The sequence below is a fragment of the Papaver somniferum genome, chromosome 7 (genome assembly GCF_003573695.1).
Source record: "Papaver somniferum cultivar HN1 chromosome 7, ASM357369v1, whole genome shotgun sequence".
Lineage (NCBI taxonomy): Eukaryota > Viridiplantae > Streptophyta > Magnoliopsida > Ranunculales > Papaveraceae > Papaver > Papaver somniferum.
This window is the reverse complement of record NC_039364.1, coordinates 141,365,806-141,382,062: the sequence shown is the minus strand read 5'-3', so window position 1 is coordinate 141,382,062 and position 16,257 is coordinate 141,365,806. Positions and strand designations below refer to the sequence as shown.

Below are 16,257 nucleotides of genomic sequence, written 5' to 3'. Positions count from 1 at the left end.
AGTTATGAATGATCGATTTAATCCATATTTTGCAGTGGTGTACATATTGGTGCACCTGTGTAATTCCCATGAAAAAGTAGGTTTGTCGAATATATTGCACGTTTGTTAGTATAAATTTTGTCGAATATATTGCACGTTTTGTTAGTATAAATGTTAGATCTGCTAGGTTTTGGTAAATGTGTACTAGGTGTACACCATTGTCACGTCTCTTTGATATATGACATATTTTATGGGAATGGATGTTGGATTTTCTAGGTTTTGTAAATGTTTGCATATTTATACACCATTATCATGTCTCATTGATATATGGCATGTTTTATGGGCATGAATATTGTATTATCTCTAGGTTTTTATAGATGTGCACATAGTTGTACACCATTGTCCTGTCTCATTGATATATATAGTTTGTTCTACAGGTATCGATGGTGGAATTTCTAGGTTTTTGTAGATGTATACATAGTTGTAAAATACCATTGTCCCATCTCATGGATATATGGTCTGTTATATGGATATGAATGTTGGATTTTCTAAGTTTTTGTAAATGTGTACATAATTGTATAGTACCGTTGTCCCATCTCAAGGATATATTGCATATTTGTGTAAGAATTAGAATTGTAATTGTTTAATAAATCACTGTACTAGGATGTTTTGAAGCCATATAAAATTTATGCAGTTAGGCCTAAAGGGATTGTGTCTCTTTAATCATTTTATTGCTAAACCATTTTATTGTTTTGTTTCTTAATTATGTGGCAGTTGGGGAAAGGTTAATGCGAATTTTTATGTTTTATCGTTTTGTCCTCGATGCAGGTTAACTGCTAAACCAACCTCTGCAAATCCGACTATTATAATCAACTAGAGCTTTGCGTGGTTGATAGTTTTGTCAGTCTGTGTAGACTAAAGTTGCGGTTGACTACCAAGGATGTTGGATTTTTTGGATTTTTTGTAGATGTGCACATAGATGTACATCAGTGTAAATTAAATTTTTTTTTTTGAAAATTATATAGTCATATGGGTACTCTTTTTGTAGATCTCGGAAAGAGCTTTCCGAATATATAAAGTTTGTGAATTTTGGATGAGCGGTTCAAAAGATAAATCGATTTTTAATTTTTTTTATATTATCTATAGTTGTTGACATCATCACGAGTCATTTTGGAATAAATTATAGATATTTAGACTAAATTGTAAATCAGAAAGGTTATTTGTGTATATTCCATATTTTAAATGGTTTTTGGACTAATCTGTACCTAGTTAACTCGAGACGGACTAATCCATACTTTTTGACGCGTTTTTGGATTAAACCGTATTTTTCCCTAAACAATTCAGGTATGAACAACCGAACCATGGTGGTCACTACCCACGAATATGCATATCAATATATGTCCGATATCCGGAATCCGTTTCCGAGTATTCGGAATCCTATAGGATTTTATCCGTTTTATCGGATATCGGATATATTTCTGATATGGATATTTATCGGATATTTCTTCCTTAACCTATCGGAATCGGATTAGGCTCTATCCGTTTGGTTAATATCCGATATCCGATAGAACATGGATTTATCTGTGATTTACCCTAACCATATTTATGATTTACCCTAATATCTGATATTCGATATGAAATGTTTGAAAAATTGAACTTAAATTTCAATTGTGAACATGTTTTAAAAGGTTTTTAACATTTTTTTTAAGAACCGAATATTATCCGATAAATATCCGATAGCTTAGCATATCGGAATCAATATCCGATTTTGATATTTTATAAGATATTATCGGATAATAGTGCTTAACCTGTCGAATATCGGATTTCTGAATATCCGACGGATATTCTTCCATTGACGAGCCTACCCACGAAGTTACCGAAGCCCCATGTCATCCCAAATGTAGCCACGTCCGATTGATCCGACCCATATATCAAAACTCAAAACCTAAGTTCCGCGCACACACAAAATCTAGGTCGAAGAAAGATTATTCCCAGTATATTACTTTGCTCTCGAAGTCTCTCTTTCTCTTTCTCACTGTAGGGGTAAATCTCCGGCAATAAACCCCCATCACTTACTGAACTCCAACTTCAAAGATCTCATAGGTACATTATCTCTCTCTTCCTGTCATCATCAGAAGATCTTTTCCTCCGTAGTGATCAAATCTTGTATAAATCTGATGTGTGTTTTTTTGTGTTAGGGTTTTGACAAAATACAGCAATCATGCAAGCTCCCGTTCTCGTTCTGAGTAAGTTCATGATCCCCATCTTGGTATCTCTTTATTGTTGTTTACTGGTGAAGTTAGTTCGAATTAAAACTTGAGATTTGGTTTGGTAAATGAGTTTATTAACTAGGGTTTGTGCTGTCACCAAAGTTAATGTTGCTTTTAATATTATTTAGGGTTTAAACTTAAACTCTAGTTAGCTCCCTTGTACAAGCGAAAGGAAAGTGGGTACTTGAGATTTGGTTTCTGAGCGAAATATTTGAAACCGGAGGTGCTCTTTATTTTAGCGATTTGTGGGATTTGGCCTGGGAAATGGATTCGAGCTAGAAAAACTTCCGGTGACTAGTTCTATTGTGTAGATTAAGTTGGGGCTCTATTAGAAATTTATGTTTTTGTTAAGGATCTTTTTTTTGGTTTCAATGAAATGGTTTGTCTCATGCAATGTGTGACCTTTGGTTCAACAGAGGATAACTTAAAGCGTGAATCTGGAAAGAAGGTTCAGCATCAAAATATTGCAGCATCAAAGGTTAAGTTTTGTTTTTGAATTAAGCTTCTATGCGATGTATCTCATTCTTCAATTACACTTGTTTTCTTATTCCCTAAGTTCATTTTCTGATTGTTGATACCGCCATCTGAGCTGGATATGTTATATTTCACTGATGTCAGTGTTTGTTATTTCATCTCACATCTGCTGCAGGCTGTAGCAGACATCATCCGGACAACATTGGGTCCTCGTTCCATGCTGAAGATGCTTTTGGATGCTTCAGGAGGTATTCACTTTGCCATAATAATCAGTTTACTAGCTAATATATGATGAGTTGTTTTTTTGTTAAAAAGAAAACTTCCCTAGCAGCGTCAGTATGGATGAGTTGTTTTTTTGTTTCTCATCAGGTATTGTGGTGACGAATGATGGAAATGCTATATTGCGTGAGCTGGATCTGGCTCACCCAGCTGCTAAGGTAACCCTTCTCATCCACCTCTTTTATTATCTTTTAGACTTCTAGTTTCTTAATGTTGTAATAAATTTATATATCAATATATTGTTTTTAATATGATGCAAAGCCTTTATTTCATGCTATTAATTTTTTCTGCCTTGAATGACAGTCCATGATTGAACTAAGTCGCACTCAAGATGAAGAAGTTGGGGATGGAACTACATCTGTCATTGTTCTAAGTATGTAACAGTTTTCTCATATCTGTAGGAATTGAGCTATACTCACATCGACTTAATAAATTACTGTACTGGGATAGTTATTTTATGTAGCTCTCAGTCTGTTCTCTTTCGATTATTTTTTTATTGAATTTCATTAGTCCACCATCTGTAGGCATGTAGGAGCTTGCCCGGGTTAAAATGTTGCAGGGGATGACTTGCGAGACATCAAAACTATGGCCATGTTATGTCTTATTTTATCATAGGCCAGGAGTTTGTTAGGGATCTTGGTTAACATGATTTGATCGAGGCTGAAATATAATCTAGGAACCTAGAGAGAGAATCACTCTTTTTCCCTCCACACACTCTCACAAGTCACACATAGTAGCTGTTCATGAAAAGTGTCGCAGCTCAATAGTTTGTTCTTTTGATTGTGAAAGTGAACCTTATTGGTGGATGCATTTAGGTTTCTTGCAGATATAAATAGTTGACTAAATGTCAGTTGTAGTTTATTAGGAAAGATGAGTTGTTGAGATTTTCATTGATCATATGTTTATACTGCATCATTTGACTGTTATTTATTTTTTTATTGTAAAAAGCTGGTGAGATGCTTCATGTGGCGGAAGCTTTTCTTGATAAGGGTTACCATCCAACAGTCATTTGCCGAGGTAATTTGTAGTACTATGATGTACAATACATCTTTCTCACACACGCTCTCCCTCTCTCTCTTGCTATCTATCCTCGTACACACTTACAATGTGAGGATGTTTCTTTTCTTTATACTGTTCTTTATGGATCTAAACTTGCCAAATTTTGCAGCTTACAACCAAGCTCTTGAAGATGCTATTTTGGTGCTTGAAAAAATTTCTATGCCAATTGATGTGAATGATCGTAAGTTCTTATGCCGATAATCAGAACCAAATATCTCGTTTTGTACTTATTAGTTGTTTAGGTTTCCTGAAACACAGTTGTTGAGTTTTCTTCCCTTATAACCTGTTCAGGCTTCCTGCCTAAATATCCATTTAGTGTTAGATTTTAAATATCTGTTGCCATGTTTCTGTTTCAGATATGTAATTTCAATTACTAAGTTTCTTTCCTTTTGGCAGGCCCCTCAATGTTGGGATTAGTTAAAAGTTGCATTGGGACAAAGTTTACTAGCCAATTTGGAGATCTTATCGCCGTGAGTTACTTATATATATAATCCACCTCTCACCCCCTTGTCCTTTTGTATTTTGTTCAGTTCTACTGCATCAGCCATTTTTTGTTCTTCCTTCGATTTTGGTTATGAATTGAAAGTATTAACTTGCCAATGCTGTGTATATGGTTGATTTTAGGACTTAGCAATTGATGCTACTACCATTGTTGGTGTGGATCTCGGTCAAGGAGTCCGAGAAGTGGACATTAAGAAGTACATAAAGGTCGAGAAGATACCTGGTGGCCAGCTAGAAGACTCCAAGGTTCTGGAAGGAGTTATGTTCAACAAAGATGTTGTTGCTCCTGGGAAAATGAAAAGAAAGATCGTGAACCCAAGAATCATTCTTCTCGACTGTCCTCTTGAGTACAAAAAGGGAGAGAATCAAACCAATGCGGAATTGGTCAAGGAAGAGGATTGGTAAGTTTATTCTGCTACTGCCTACTGTGAAATTTGCAGCTTGTTTTAAATTGAAACTTGTTCCTTCTTATGGTCTCTGACACAGTTTGGTTTGAAATTGGTTGTCTGATTGTGATATGAAGCTTCGAAAGAACTCTTACCTTAAACCATGGTTCAAAAGTTTAGCTTGTATGGCTAACATTGTTGTACCAAACAATCTATTCTGCTTCACTTTACGTTTTTGATAAATAACATTATTTGTTTGGAGTGATGATCATATACTATTTTCAGCAGTCCTTGTCTTGTTTCTTGGGGACAAGGACGAAATGTCCAGTTTGGTGTAATAGATTGAAAAGGTAGCTGGTCTGCCGAAATGAACAGAATTTCCAGTTTGCTGAATGAAGCAGAAACTCCCAGCAATATTCTGCTTCATTCTGAATTTCTATAATTAACATTATTTATTTTGAGTAAATGGTCACAAACTAGTTTCAGTGATTTGTATCTTGTTTCTTGGGACATGAACAGAATTTCCAGTTCTTGTAGATAAGATTGAATAAGGCTGCTAGTCTGCCGGGTCCTGATGATCGAATGTGTATTACAACTACATATGTTTCACATGATATTTACTGCCTTTTTTTGTCGGAGTGTAACAGGGGAATTATGCTTAAGATGGAAGAAGAGTTCATTGAGGGGCTCTGTGCACAGATTCTGAAATTTAAGCCTGACTTGGTAATCACAGAGAAAGGACTTAGTGATCTAGCTTGTCATTTCTTCAGCAAGGCAGGAGTCAGTGCTATCAGAAGGCTAAGGAAGACAGACAACAACAGGATTGCCAAGGCCTGTGGAGCTGTTATTGTCAACAGACCAGATGAGCTCCAAGAATCTGATGTTGGGACTGGAGCAGGACTTTTTGAAGTGAAGAAGATCGGAGATGAATTCTTTTCTTTCATAGTAGATTGCAAAGATCCTAAAGCCTGTACAGTACTTCTAAGGGGTGCTAGCAAGGATCTCCTGAATGAAGTGGAAAGAAATCTTCAGGTAACCTATTGTAGAGAAAACTTAAGGAATTTTCTTTTTCTTTTAGTTAGTCATTTTTAAAAACCGTGTACTTGTTTAACAGGATGCGATGGGCGTAGCACGGAACATATTGAAAAACCCTAAGCTTGTTCCTGGTGGTGGTGCCACTGAGTTAACTGTGTCTGCTACTTTGAAGCAGAAGAGTTCATCTATTGCAGGCATGGAAAAGGTAAGTGTTGCACTTGCTGTATGTGCATCTTCTTGTATACCTCAATTTCGATTCTTTATTTGTAGTATCACTTATTTGTACGATGAGAACATTTGGGAACTTAGCCAATTGAAACAGATTAGTTCCTGCTGGCCATCTGTTTAAGCTTTAGAAAAGATGGTCGGGTCATGTCTTTATTTTCCACTTTTAATATCCTATTCTTTCACATGCTAATAGTGCAGTTCTGAATTTGATCATTTAACAGTGGCCATATGAAGCCGCAGCAATAGCATTTGAAGCTATCCCACGGACTCTGGCTCAGAACTGTGGAGTTAACGTGATCCGAACAATGACAGCTTTACAGGGCAAGGTAAATATCACATAGACCAACCTTCTTGTTTTTAAGAATCTTGAATACTTGAATAAATCTGGTGAACTATTTTTTGCAGCATGCAAATGGTGAAAACCCCTGGATTGGTATTGATGGGAACACTGGTGCAATTGTTGATATGGGAGAGAAAAAGGTTTATGTTCTAACTTATTCTTTTGATTCTCCTTTTTTTTGTCTACTAGAATATCCAACTTATATAGGTTTCGGATTTTCAGATCTGGGACGCTTATAACGTGAAAGCACAAACATTTAAAACAGCTATTGAAGCTGCTTGCATGCTTCTTAGGATTGATGACATAGTCAGTGGTATCAAGAAGAAACAACCACCTGGTGCTAGCCAAGCTCCAAGATCTCAAATTGAGGATGGAGATAATGCAGATAACGAGCAGATGATTCCAGAGTAAGACCTCGGTGTTGGCACTGAGATGTAGTTTCTGACATTCTCTGAAGAGGCTTTTGCTTCCTTTTCCATGGATGGAGTGTTGTGGTTTTCTTCACTGGTCAGTGTATGTGGGTGGAATTTTATATTAGTCGCGGTGGGTTTGCTTCACATTTTGGATAACGAGATTTATTTCCTTTTTGTGAGCTTAGTAATGAAAAAGGGTTTTAGATGGCAGGTTAGAGATTTCTACTATTTTTGTACAACAAACATGTAATTTTGGGGTAGTCTTTAGTTGATAAATTTAGTGCGTTGCATGGCCTTGGTATCAAAAATTCAAAATCCTTACTGCATTCTAGAATATGTTTAACCTCGCGTTTTTAGGGGCCATTTAAAAGGATTTAGGGGCCAACAATAAAACAAAAAAGATCACCCAAAGGGAAAATGTAGCTATTCCTTGTCTCGCGTAATTCGGAATGGCAAAATTACCCTTATATATTCGGAGGATATGATAACATTTTTATCCTTCGATTTCAGTCGGAAGCCAAAATATTACCCAGACTTCCGATTGTAGTCGGTGCAGTATTAGAATGATTTCTGTTTCATTTTTTCCATTTCTTTTTCATTTTTGAGTTGTTAGAGTTATAGAGAAGAAGGTGAAAGAAAAAAGGGAAAATCCATTTTATCACTACAAAAATGGATGGATATGAAGAAGAAGGTGAGAATCATGGCGAAGACGATTTGGGGTATATGTTGAATGATCCAAACTTTTGTGGAGAGGAAAACCTAGACGACCCTTTCATGGAAGAAAATGGAGAATCGCCTGATATTGAAGCTAATGATGCATGTAAAACACAGGTATTGTGTTAAGAAACTCAAATACTCGATTTGCATGCGTTTGTGTGCTTTTGTAAACAAGAAAAACCAATTATTGCATGCATTGAATGCCATGAACTACCCAGATTCGGTAGATAATTTCTCGAATAAACTTACGAATATAACACACTGAGTACCAAATATGTATATTCGGTAGTTCCAAGATAGTAGTTTACTGTCGAATATGAGAAAAAACCCCAAACTGGTTTTCCAAAAAAATCTACATTCGGTAGTTATGTAGAGTTATTTACCTCCGAATGGCCCCAAAAACGAATTCCTCAAAAAATTTCAATGCTCAGCATTCTTATCCTTTACAATCAGTAATAGTTTAACATTATTTGACTGCCGAATATAACAGTGGCCTCAAAATAAAATTTCCGAAAACTTAAAAATCGGATGTTTATCGATTAAAGTTATCTCCCGGTTATTTATATTCGACTGTTTTACTATATATTTTAGATTCCGATTATATCATTTTTTGCACTCAGTAAACTGTGTACATTCATTTGCATAAATCAGGTGTTTTGGGTAACCGATAGGATTCCGAATATAGTATATTCGGCAGTTTGACTTATTTAATAACCTCCGATTATTGTATAATAATTTGTTGCTTTCATATGCAGGCCGTTGAAGAGTTTGTTGATGATTTTTATTTGAGGCCCGACACTTCCCTATACTATGCAAACGATTTGGTATACTCAATACTACTTTTCTTTTTTTTTTCAAAATTTATATGTTAAATGGTTATGCTTATTAGATTTGTTTTGTTTTATGCACGTTTAGACATTTTGAAGTAAGAAGGAGGCAAATGAATGGCTTATGAACAAGGCAAAAGATAACATGTGCGTGGTAGTTCAAAATAATCATGTTAGTGACACTCGATTTGAAATGATTTGTGAGCGAGGTGGGACGCGAAAGAGTCACGAGGGAAAGAATAGTAAGTACGTACGGAAGACGAATAGGAAATACCGAAGCAATACCAAGAAGATAGGATGCCCATTTAAGATTGTCTTCTATAAGCCCGATGGTATTAAAGGTAAAGAGTATAAAATGTATAAAGTTGATAACGGTTGTCACAACCATGATGATCCGTTGGATTTAATTGGACATGTAATGGTTGCCAAGTTAAAACCACATCAAATGCAGACGATGAGGTCTATGCGGATCCAAAAAGCGAGTGTGATCTTAAGTAAAATAAAGGCGGACGACCCCGACAACTTGTCTTCTTTGTCTACAATTAAGTCGGCCCTAGCTACGATCAAAAGGACTGAATGGGATGGTAGAACGGTCATGCAACAATCGGAGTGGTTAGCGGAGTTACACGGCTACACCTTGAGAAGGGAAGAAAAGGATGGTATAGTGGTTCGTATTTTCTTGGCACATCCCGAAATGATGCACTACAATCGGTTGCTAACGATACACGTATTTGATGAGTGCTAAAAAGTGCATATTTTTATATATTTTTCTTGGCATTTAACTCATCTTTTGTGCATTAATTCTACATTTTATCCCATATTCTGTATTTTCATTGTTTTCAAGAATAAATATTTTTCTTACTTAATCTTGCATTTTTAGGTAATAAATGAAGTTCGGATAAGTCGCGGAGCGAAAAGAGCAGAAAAGTAGTGAAAAGCCGGGAAGAATTACGCAAGGAAGCCGCAAAGAATGGAGCACACGTCCAAAAAGCTAGGAATGGGATCAAGAAGGAAGAATTGTTCTTAAAGAAGATATGGGCTTGGCATACCCAAGACCCAAAACCCTTACCCAAACCCATTTTCTATATCCATAACCGCCTCCATTCTCAGCCGTTAGATGGGACTACATCGAAATCCTACGGTCGCTCCTTCGTAGAGCATCAAAATCTGAAGTCTCTGCAAAACACCACGGCGCTTAAATTCCAAGCCTTCAGATTAGATTGTAGTTGAATCCAACGATCGCTTCTTTGCCTGCTCATCAAACCTCGATACTTCCGCTTAACACTACAACACCTAACTCCATCTGGTGTCGTTAATTTTGTTGTATTGTATAATCCAACGGTCGCTTCAGGATCCACTTCATCTCACCGTCAGATTGATCTTTCATCTCCATATCCCACGGTCGAGATTCGCCAAACATCGAACTCGATGCTCCCGCTACACACCATAGCGACCGAACCCTATGACCTAACCAAACATCCCCTTCTTCCCAAAACAATCGACCTTCACCTTCTTCCTCTCCACCATACCCTGTGCAGAACCACCACCATCACCCTGCCATTGCCGTCGCCACCACCTACTCCATAGCCACCTAAACACCACCACCAACTCCACTATAATCATTCCCCCCATCTTCTAGCCATCTATCCTACCAATTTCTTTTCTTTTCTTTCTCAGAAAACCCTAGGAAAGAAATTGGTACAATAGCTAGGGCTAGAGAAGAAATCAGAGGCATGGAGAGGAGCAGGAGACCAAGGAGAAGAATGGGTCGAAGAAAAACTCGTCAAATCACATCAATTTGGGTAAGAATTTACCAAACCCTAGTTCTGTCAATTTGGGGGTTTTTACATAAATCCTAATTAGGTTGAGATAGAGCATGGAGAAGATAAAGTGGGTGATATAGGGTAGGTAATTGAACCTAACTGTGATTTTCTGTCACATTAGGTAGAACACTAATGTCTACTGTTTTGGGAATTTTTGGGTGAAAAGGGTGTAAACCCTAATTATGTAATTGGGTATAAAAAGGGGACTGTGGTGTGTGTAATGAATTATGCCTGGATTAGCCAGTGTGTCACCCAAGAGCACTGGAATAGCCAGTGTCTCAAGGGTTAGTGTTTAATTTGCAACTATCTTTATGTTTATTCCATTACTCTTGTTTAGTTTCAGTTCAGTTGCTCTTATTTAGTTTCAATTCAGTTCATGTTTTTGTTTTATGTCTTCTGTGTTTGTTTATGTTCAGTTCAATGCTCTTTTTAGTAATTGTTTTGTTTTTGTTGCTGTTATGTGAGTTCACATGTGTATGTGTATAGCTAGGCTGAGATGATGCCTTAAGTCACTGTTAGTGGTGGAATGCTAGGTTATAATTCATGTAAATTGAGTTGATTGAGTAATGGAGGAATTTAGTGCTCAACTGTGCTTGTGATTGATTGTGCTGTCAAAAGACAGTCAATGCTAGGAGTAAACAGTTGAGCAAGCTTCTTCTCCTTCCATTCCATTTATGTATGCCCTGGAACATAGGCAGGCTTGAACCTTCACCTAGCTCCATTAGGGACAGGGATTTAACATAGAATTACACTATCTGGCTAGGTCACAAGGTGGATTCATAACCTAGTTGTGTTGTTTCTCTGTTTTGTATTTGTAGTTTTGCTCCCCTGCCATTGCCCTTGGCTTAGGCCTTGGTTCCATTGTTCTTGTTTAGTTTCATTGTTCTGTCACCTGTTTTGTGTTTTGTATTTGTATCTGTTTTCTTGTGTTTTTTGTTTTATCATCCATTGTCTCATTATTTCACTACCATCTTCATTGCCATTGTAAATTTGCATCCTTTTGCCCTGTGTTGCTTCCATGTATATACCATTGTCACTTTTTCTTTGTACATGTCATTGTAAATGCCATCCTTGGTCCTGTGTGATTTAGTGCCCTGTCTGCCTAGAGCCTGCTTTACCTTGTCTGCCTGAACAACTCCTGCTCTCCCTTTCCCTGCTGAGCACCTGCCCTTTGCACTGCTGCTGCTGCAACTGAGCTTGGCTCAGCTAAGACCAAAGTTTAGTTCAAGGCCCAGCCACAGTTCAGGTTAAGGCCTAAGGCCCAGTTCACTGTTACCAAGCCCAGTTCACATCAAAAGACCAAAGGCCCATAAGTTCACAGTCAATCCAAAAGCCCACTGAGCCCAAAACCATTTCATTGTTACAAAAACCCACTAAGCCCAAAGCACAATTAGAAGCCCAATAGCAATTTAGAGCCCAAATAGCTAGAAACTCCAAACACCCCCAGTCTCTGTGGATCAACCCGTACTTGCACGAGCTACAACCGACGACCGTGCACTTGCGGTATTACTGTAGGCCCGCGTTTCATTTCGCTTCAATTTTATACGCTTTCCCGGGCCCACCAAGTTTTTGGCGCCGTTGCCGGGGATTGGTGCTTTGTTTCTCTAGTAGTTTTATTAGCTATTTTTGCATTTCACTGCATAGCATTTGCATCTGCATCTGCTTCACTTCATTTGCTGTTGGACCTGCTGTTCTGAACCAGTTTTTCCTCTGCTGGGACGCCACCAAGGAAAAGAACCAAAGCCCAACTGGGTTTTTGCAACAATATCAGAGCAGCTGGGCTGTGCTTAAAAGGTAACCCATTTAAGAGAACCCGAATTGTGGGCTTCCAATTTTTAATTGTGGGCTTGTAATATTAAAGCCAATTTTTGGGCTTTTTATTTTCTGTTGGGTTTGTAATTAATTTTTGTGGGCTTGTTTGTTTAATTTGTGGGCCTGTATTTAATTTTTGTGAGCTTGTTTAATTTGGACTGATATTTTGTATTCTGGGTTTTTAAACCCAGCTGAGCTTGTAACCGATCACGCTAGGTTAACTCGTTAGTGGGCCGAGTACCCAAATTCTAGGCCGAGATTTTGGACTCAGTTTCACCAAACGTTTTCAAACCAGCTGAGCCAAAGCAAACACAAAACCAACAGTGGGCTTGCTCCCATTCAAAAACCAAATTTTATTTTCTTTTTTTTTTTAAAAAAAAAAAAAAAAATCATGTATTTATCAATTCCATTCTCTCTTGTTCCAAAAATAAAAGAGAGTAGTCAATGTAAATAAGAGTCATGTAAATAGTCATTTTGTTGTTTCATTGTAATAAGCAAGGAAGGGTGTATGCCATTGATGTACAACGCGAGTAATTGTAAAATACCTCCAACTCATTCACAATTCTCGTAAAGTCCGGACAGCTAGCTAGATTTCGACCTTGGTTCTTAGCCTGAGAAACTATCTTTTGGTGATTAGTAGTCATAACATCCGATCTTTCTTTACACATGTGTAGATACACTTTACACTCTTATCACATGTCCTTTTTTGTTATCAGTGCTAGGATTGTGCCTTTGATAGCTAGATTGACATCTCCATTTTGCTGTGAGCTTAAACTGTCTTGCACATGTCACATTTGATGGAATCTGAGCTCATATTTTGACCTAGAACTTTGTAGGTACGTTCTAAGCAAACCTTCACGAGACTTCAACTCGTCCACTAGGGACACTTAGTGGTTTAAAAGTCTTAGTGCATACACTAAATGCATTCGAGAGACCAGCGACAGTGGTATAGTTAGGATTTCCTTAGTTTTGTTTTACTTGAGGACAAGTAAAATTCAGGTTTGGGGGTATTTGATGAGTGCTAAAAAGTGCATATTTTTATATATTTTTCTTGGCATTTAACTCATCTTTTGTGCATTAATTCTACATTTTATCCCATATTCTGTATTTTCATTGTTTTCAAGAATAAATATTTTTCTTACTTAATCTTGCATTTTTAGGTAATAAATGAAGTTCGGATGAGTCGCGGAGCGAAAAGAGCAGAAAAGTAGTGAAAATCCAGGAAGAATTACGCAAGGAAGCCACAAAGAATGGAGCACACGTCCAAAAAGGTAGGAATGGGATCAAGAAGGAAGAATTGTTCTTAAAGAAGATATGGGCTTGGCATACCCAAGACCCAAAACCCTTACCCAAACCCATTTTCTATATCCATAACCGCCTCCATTCTCAGCCGTTAGATGGGACTACATCGAAATCCTACGGTCGCTCCTTCGTAGAGCATCAAAATCTGAAGTCTCTGCAAAACACCACAGCGCTTAAATTCCAAGCCTTCAGATTAGATTATAGTTGAATCCAACGATCGCTTCTTTGCCTGCTCATCAAACCTCGATACTTCCGCTTAACACTACAACACCTAACTCCATCTGGTGTCGTTAATTTTGTTGTATTGTATAATCCAACGGTCGCTTCAGGATCCACTTCATCTCACCGTCAGATTGATCTTTCATCTCCATATCCCACGGTCGAGATTCGCCAAACATCGAACTCGATGCTCCCGCTACACACCATAGCGACCGAACCCTATGACCTAACCAAACATCCTCTTCTTCCCAAAACAATCGACCTTCACCTTCTTCCTCTCCACCATACCCTGTGCAGAACCACCACCATCACCCTGCCACTGCCATCGCCACCACCTACTCCATAGCCACCTAAACACCACCACCAACTCCACTATAATCATTCCCCCCATCTTCTAGCCATCTATCCTACCAATTTCTTTTCTTTTCTTTCTCAGAAAACCCTAGGAAAGAAATTGGTACAATAGCTAGGGCTAGAGAAGAAATCAGAGGCATGGAGAGGAGCAGGAGACCAAGGAGAAGAATGGGTCGAAGAAAAACTCGTCAAATCACATCAATTTGGGTAAGAATTTACCAAACCCTAGTTCTGTCAATTTGGGGGTTTTTACATAAATCCTAATTAGGTTGAGATAGAGCATGGAGAAGATAAAGTGGGTGATATAGGGTAGGTAATTGAACCTAACTGTGATTTTCTGTCACATTAGGTACAACCCTAATGTCTACTGTTTTGGGAATTTTTGGGTGAAAAGGGTGTAAACCCTAATTATGTAATTGGGTATAAAAAGGGGACTGTGGTGTGTGTAATGAATTATGCCTGGATTAGCCAGTGTGTCACCCAAGAGCACTGGAATAGCCAGTGTCTCAAGGGTTAGTGTTTAATTTGCAACTATCTTTATGTTTATTCCATTACTCTTGTTTAGTTTCAGTTCAGTTGCTCTTATTTAGTTTTAATTCAGTTCATGTTTTTTTTTTATGTCTTCTGTGTTTGTTTATGTTCAGTTCAATGCTCTTTTTAGTAATTGTTTTGTTTTTGTTGCTGTTATGTGAGTTCACATGTGTATGTGTATAGCTAGGCTGAGATGATGCCTTAAGTCACTGTTAGTGGTGGAATGCTAGGTTATAATTCATGTAAATTGAGTTGATTGAGTAATGGAGGAATTTAGTGCTCAACTGTGCTTGTGATTGATTGTGCTGTCAAAAGACAGTCAATGCTAGGAGTAAACAGTTGAGCAAGCTTCTTCTCCTTCCATTCCATTTATGTATGCCCTGGAACATAGGCAGGCTTGAACCTTCACCTAGCTCCATTAGGGACAGGGATTTAACATAGAATTACACTATCTGGCTAGGTCACAAGGTGGATTCATAACCTAGTTGTGTTGTTTCTCTGTTTTATATTTGTAGTTTTGCTCCCCTGCCATTGCCCTTGGCTTAGGCCTTGGTTCCATTGTTCTTGTTTAGTTTCATTGTTCTGTCACCTGTTTTGTGTTTTGTATTTGTATCTGTTTTCTTGTGTTTTTTGTTTTATCATCCATTGTCTCATTATTTCACTACCATCTTCATTGCCATTGTAAATTTGCATCCTTTTGCCCTGTGTTGCTTCCATGTATATACCATTGTCACTTTTTCTTTGTACATGTCATTGTGAATGCCATCCTTGGTCCTGTGTGATTTAGTGCCCTGTCTGCCTAGAGCCTGCTTTACCTTGTCTGCCTGAACAGCTCCTGCTCTCCCTTTCCCTGCTGAGCACCTGCCCTTTGCACTGCTGCTGCTGCAACTGAGCTTGGATCAGCTAAGACCAAAGTTTAGTTCAAGGCCCAGCCACAGTTCAGGTTAAGGCCTAAGGCCCAGTTCACTGTTACCAAGCCCAGTTCACATCAAAAGACCAAAAGCCCATAAGTTCACAGTCAATCCAAAAGCCCACTGAGCCCAAAACCATTTCATTGTTACAAAAACCCACTAAGCCCAAAGCACAATTAGAAGCCCAATAGCAATTTAGAGCCCAAATAGCTAGAAACTCCAAACACCCCCAGTCTCTGTGGATCGACCCGTACTTGCACGAGCTACAACCGACGACCGTGCACTTGCGGTATTACTGTAGGCCCGCGTTTCATTTCGCTTCAATTTTATACGCTTTCCCGGGCCCACCAGTATTCCCTCCGAATAGGACATTCGGTAGCGAACTTAAATATTTATCTACCGATTAGGTTGGTATTTCTAAACACGACTATATTATTCGGAGGATAATTTTTTTTTGTAAAGTCCCGAATGTACGATGGCCCAAAAATCAGAATTTGGGAAAAACTGATACTTTTCAAATTTTGAACTTGCAATAATCGAAAGTAAACTTAGTTACCCAAACTTCCGAATATGGGTTGTTTAACTTTCTATATTGGCCCTTGGAACCACCTAGAGCCATGGCATGGTTTGTTTTGAACTTGTAATATTCGGAGGATAAATTTTTTTTGTAAAGTCCCGAATGTACGATGGCCCAAAAATCAGAATTTGGGAAAAACTGATACTTTTCCAATTTTGAACTTGCAATAATCGGAAGTAAACTTAGTTACCCAAACTTCCGAATATGGGTTGTCTAACCT

The 16,257-nt window shown here is 38.0% G+C and overlaps 1 protein-coding gene across 1 annotated transcript; it reads left to right on the top strand.

Moving 5' to 3' along the window:
* The first annotated feature begins 1,940 nt into the window (after positions 1-1,940).
* On the top strand, positions 1,941-7,272 carry LOC113298610 (T-complex protein 1 subunit gamma-like). Its single transcript, XM_026547392.1, has 15 exons — positions 1,941-2,082; positions 2,178-2,225; positions 2,666-2,727; positions 2,899-2,971; positions 3,093-3,160; positions 3,306-3,375; positions 3,951-4,019; positions 4,171-4,242; positions 4,458-4,531; positions 4,686-4,963; positions 5,596-5,980; positions 6,063-6,188; positions 6,433-6,537; positions 6,617-6,691; positions 6,774-7,272. The coding sequence occupies exons 2-15, from the start codon at positions 2,201-2,203 to the stop codon at positions 6,960-6,962; spliced, it is 1,671 nt and encodes a 556-aa protein (XP_026403177.1). The 5' UTR covers positions 1,941-2,082; positions 2,178-2,200; the 3' UTR covers positions 6,963-7,272.
* The last annotated feature ends 8,985 nt before the right edge of the window (positions 7,273-16,257 follow it).

Excerpts from the sequence above, each read along its gene's own strand:
- LOC113298610 (XM_026547392.1), top strand. The coding sequence starts at position 2,201 with ATGCAAGCTCCCGTTCTCGTTCTGA. Across the intron at positions 3,376-3,950 it reads TACATCTGTCATTGTTCTAA|CTGGTGAGATGCTTCATGTG; the intron begins GTATGTAACAGT and ends TATTGTAAAAAG. Across the intron at positions 4,020-4,170 it reads TCCAACAGTCATTTGCCGAG|CTTACAACCAAGCTCTTGAA; the intron begins GTAATTTGTAGT and ends CAAATTTTGCAG.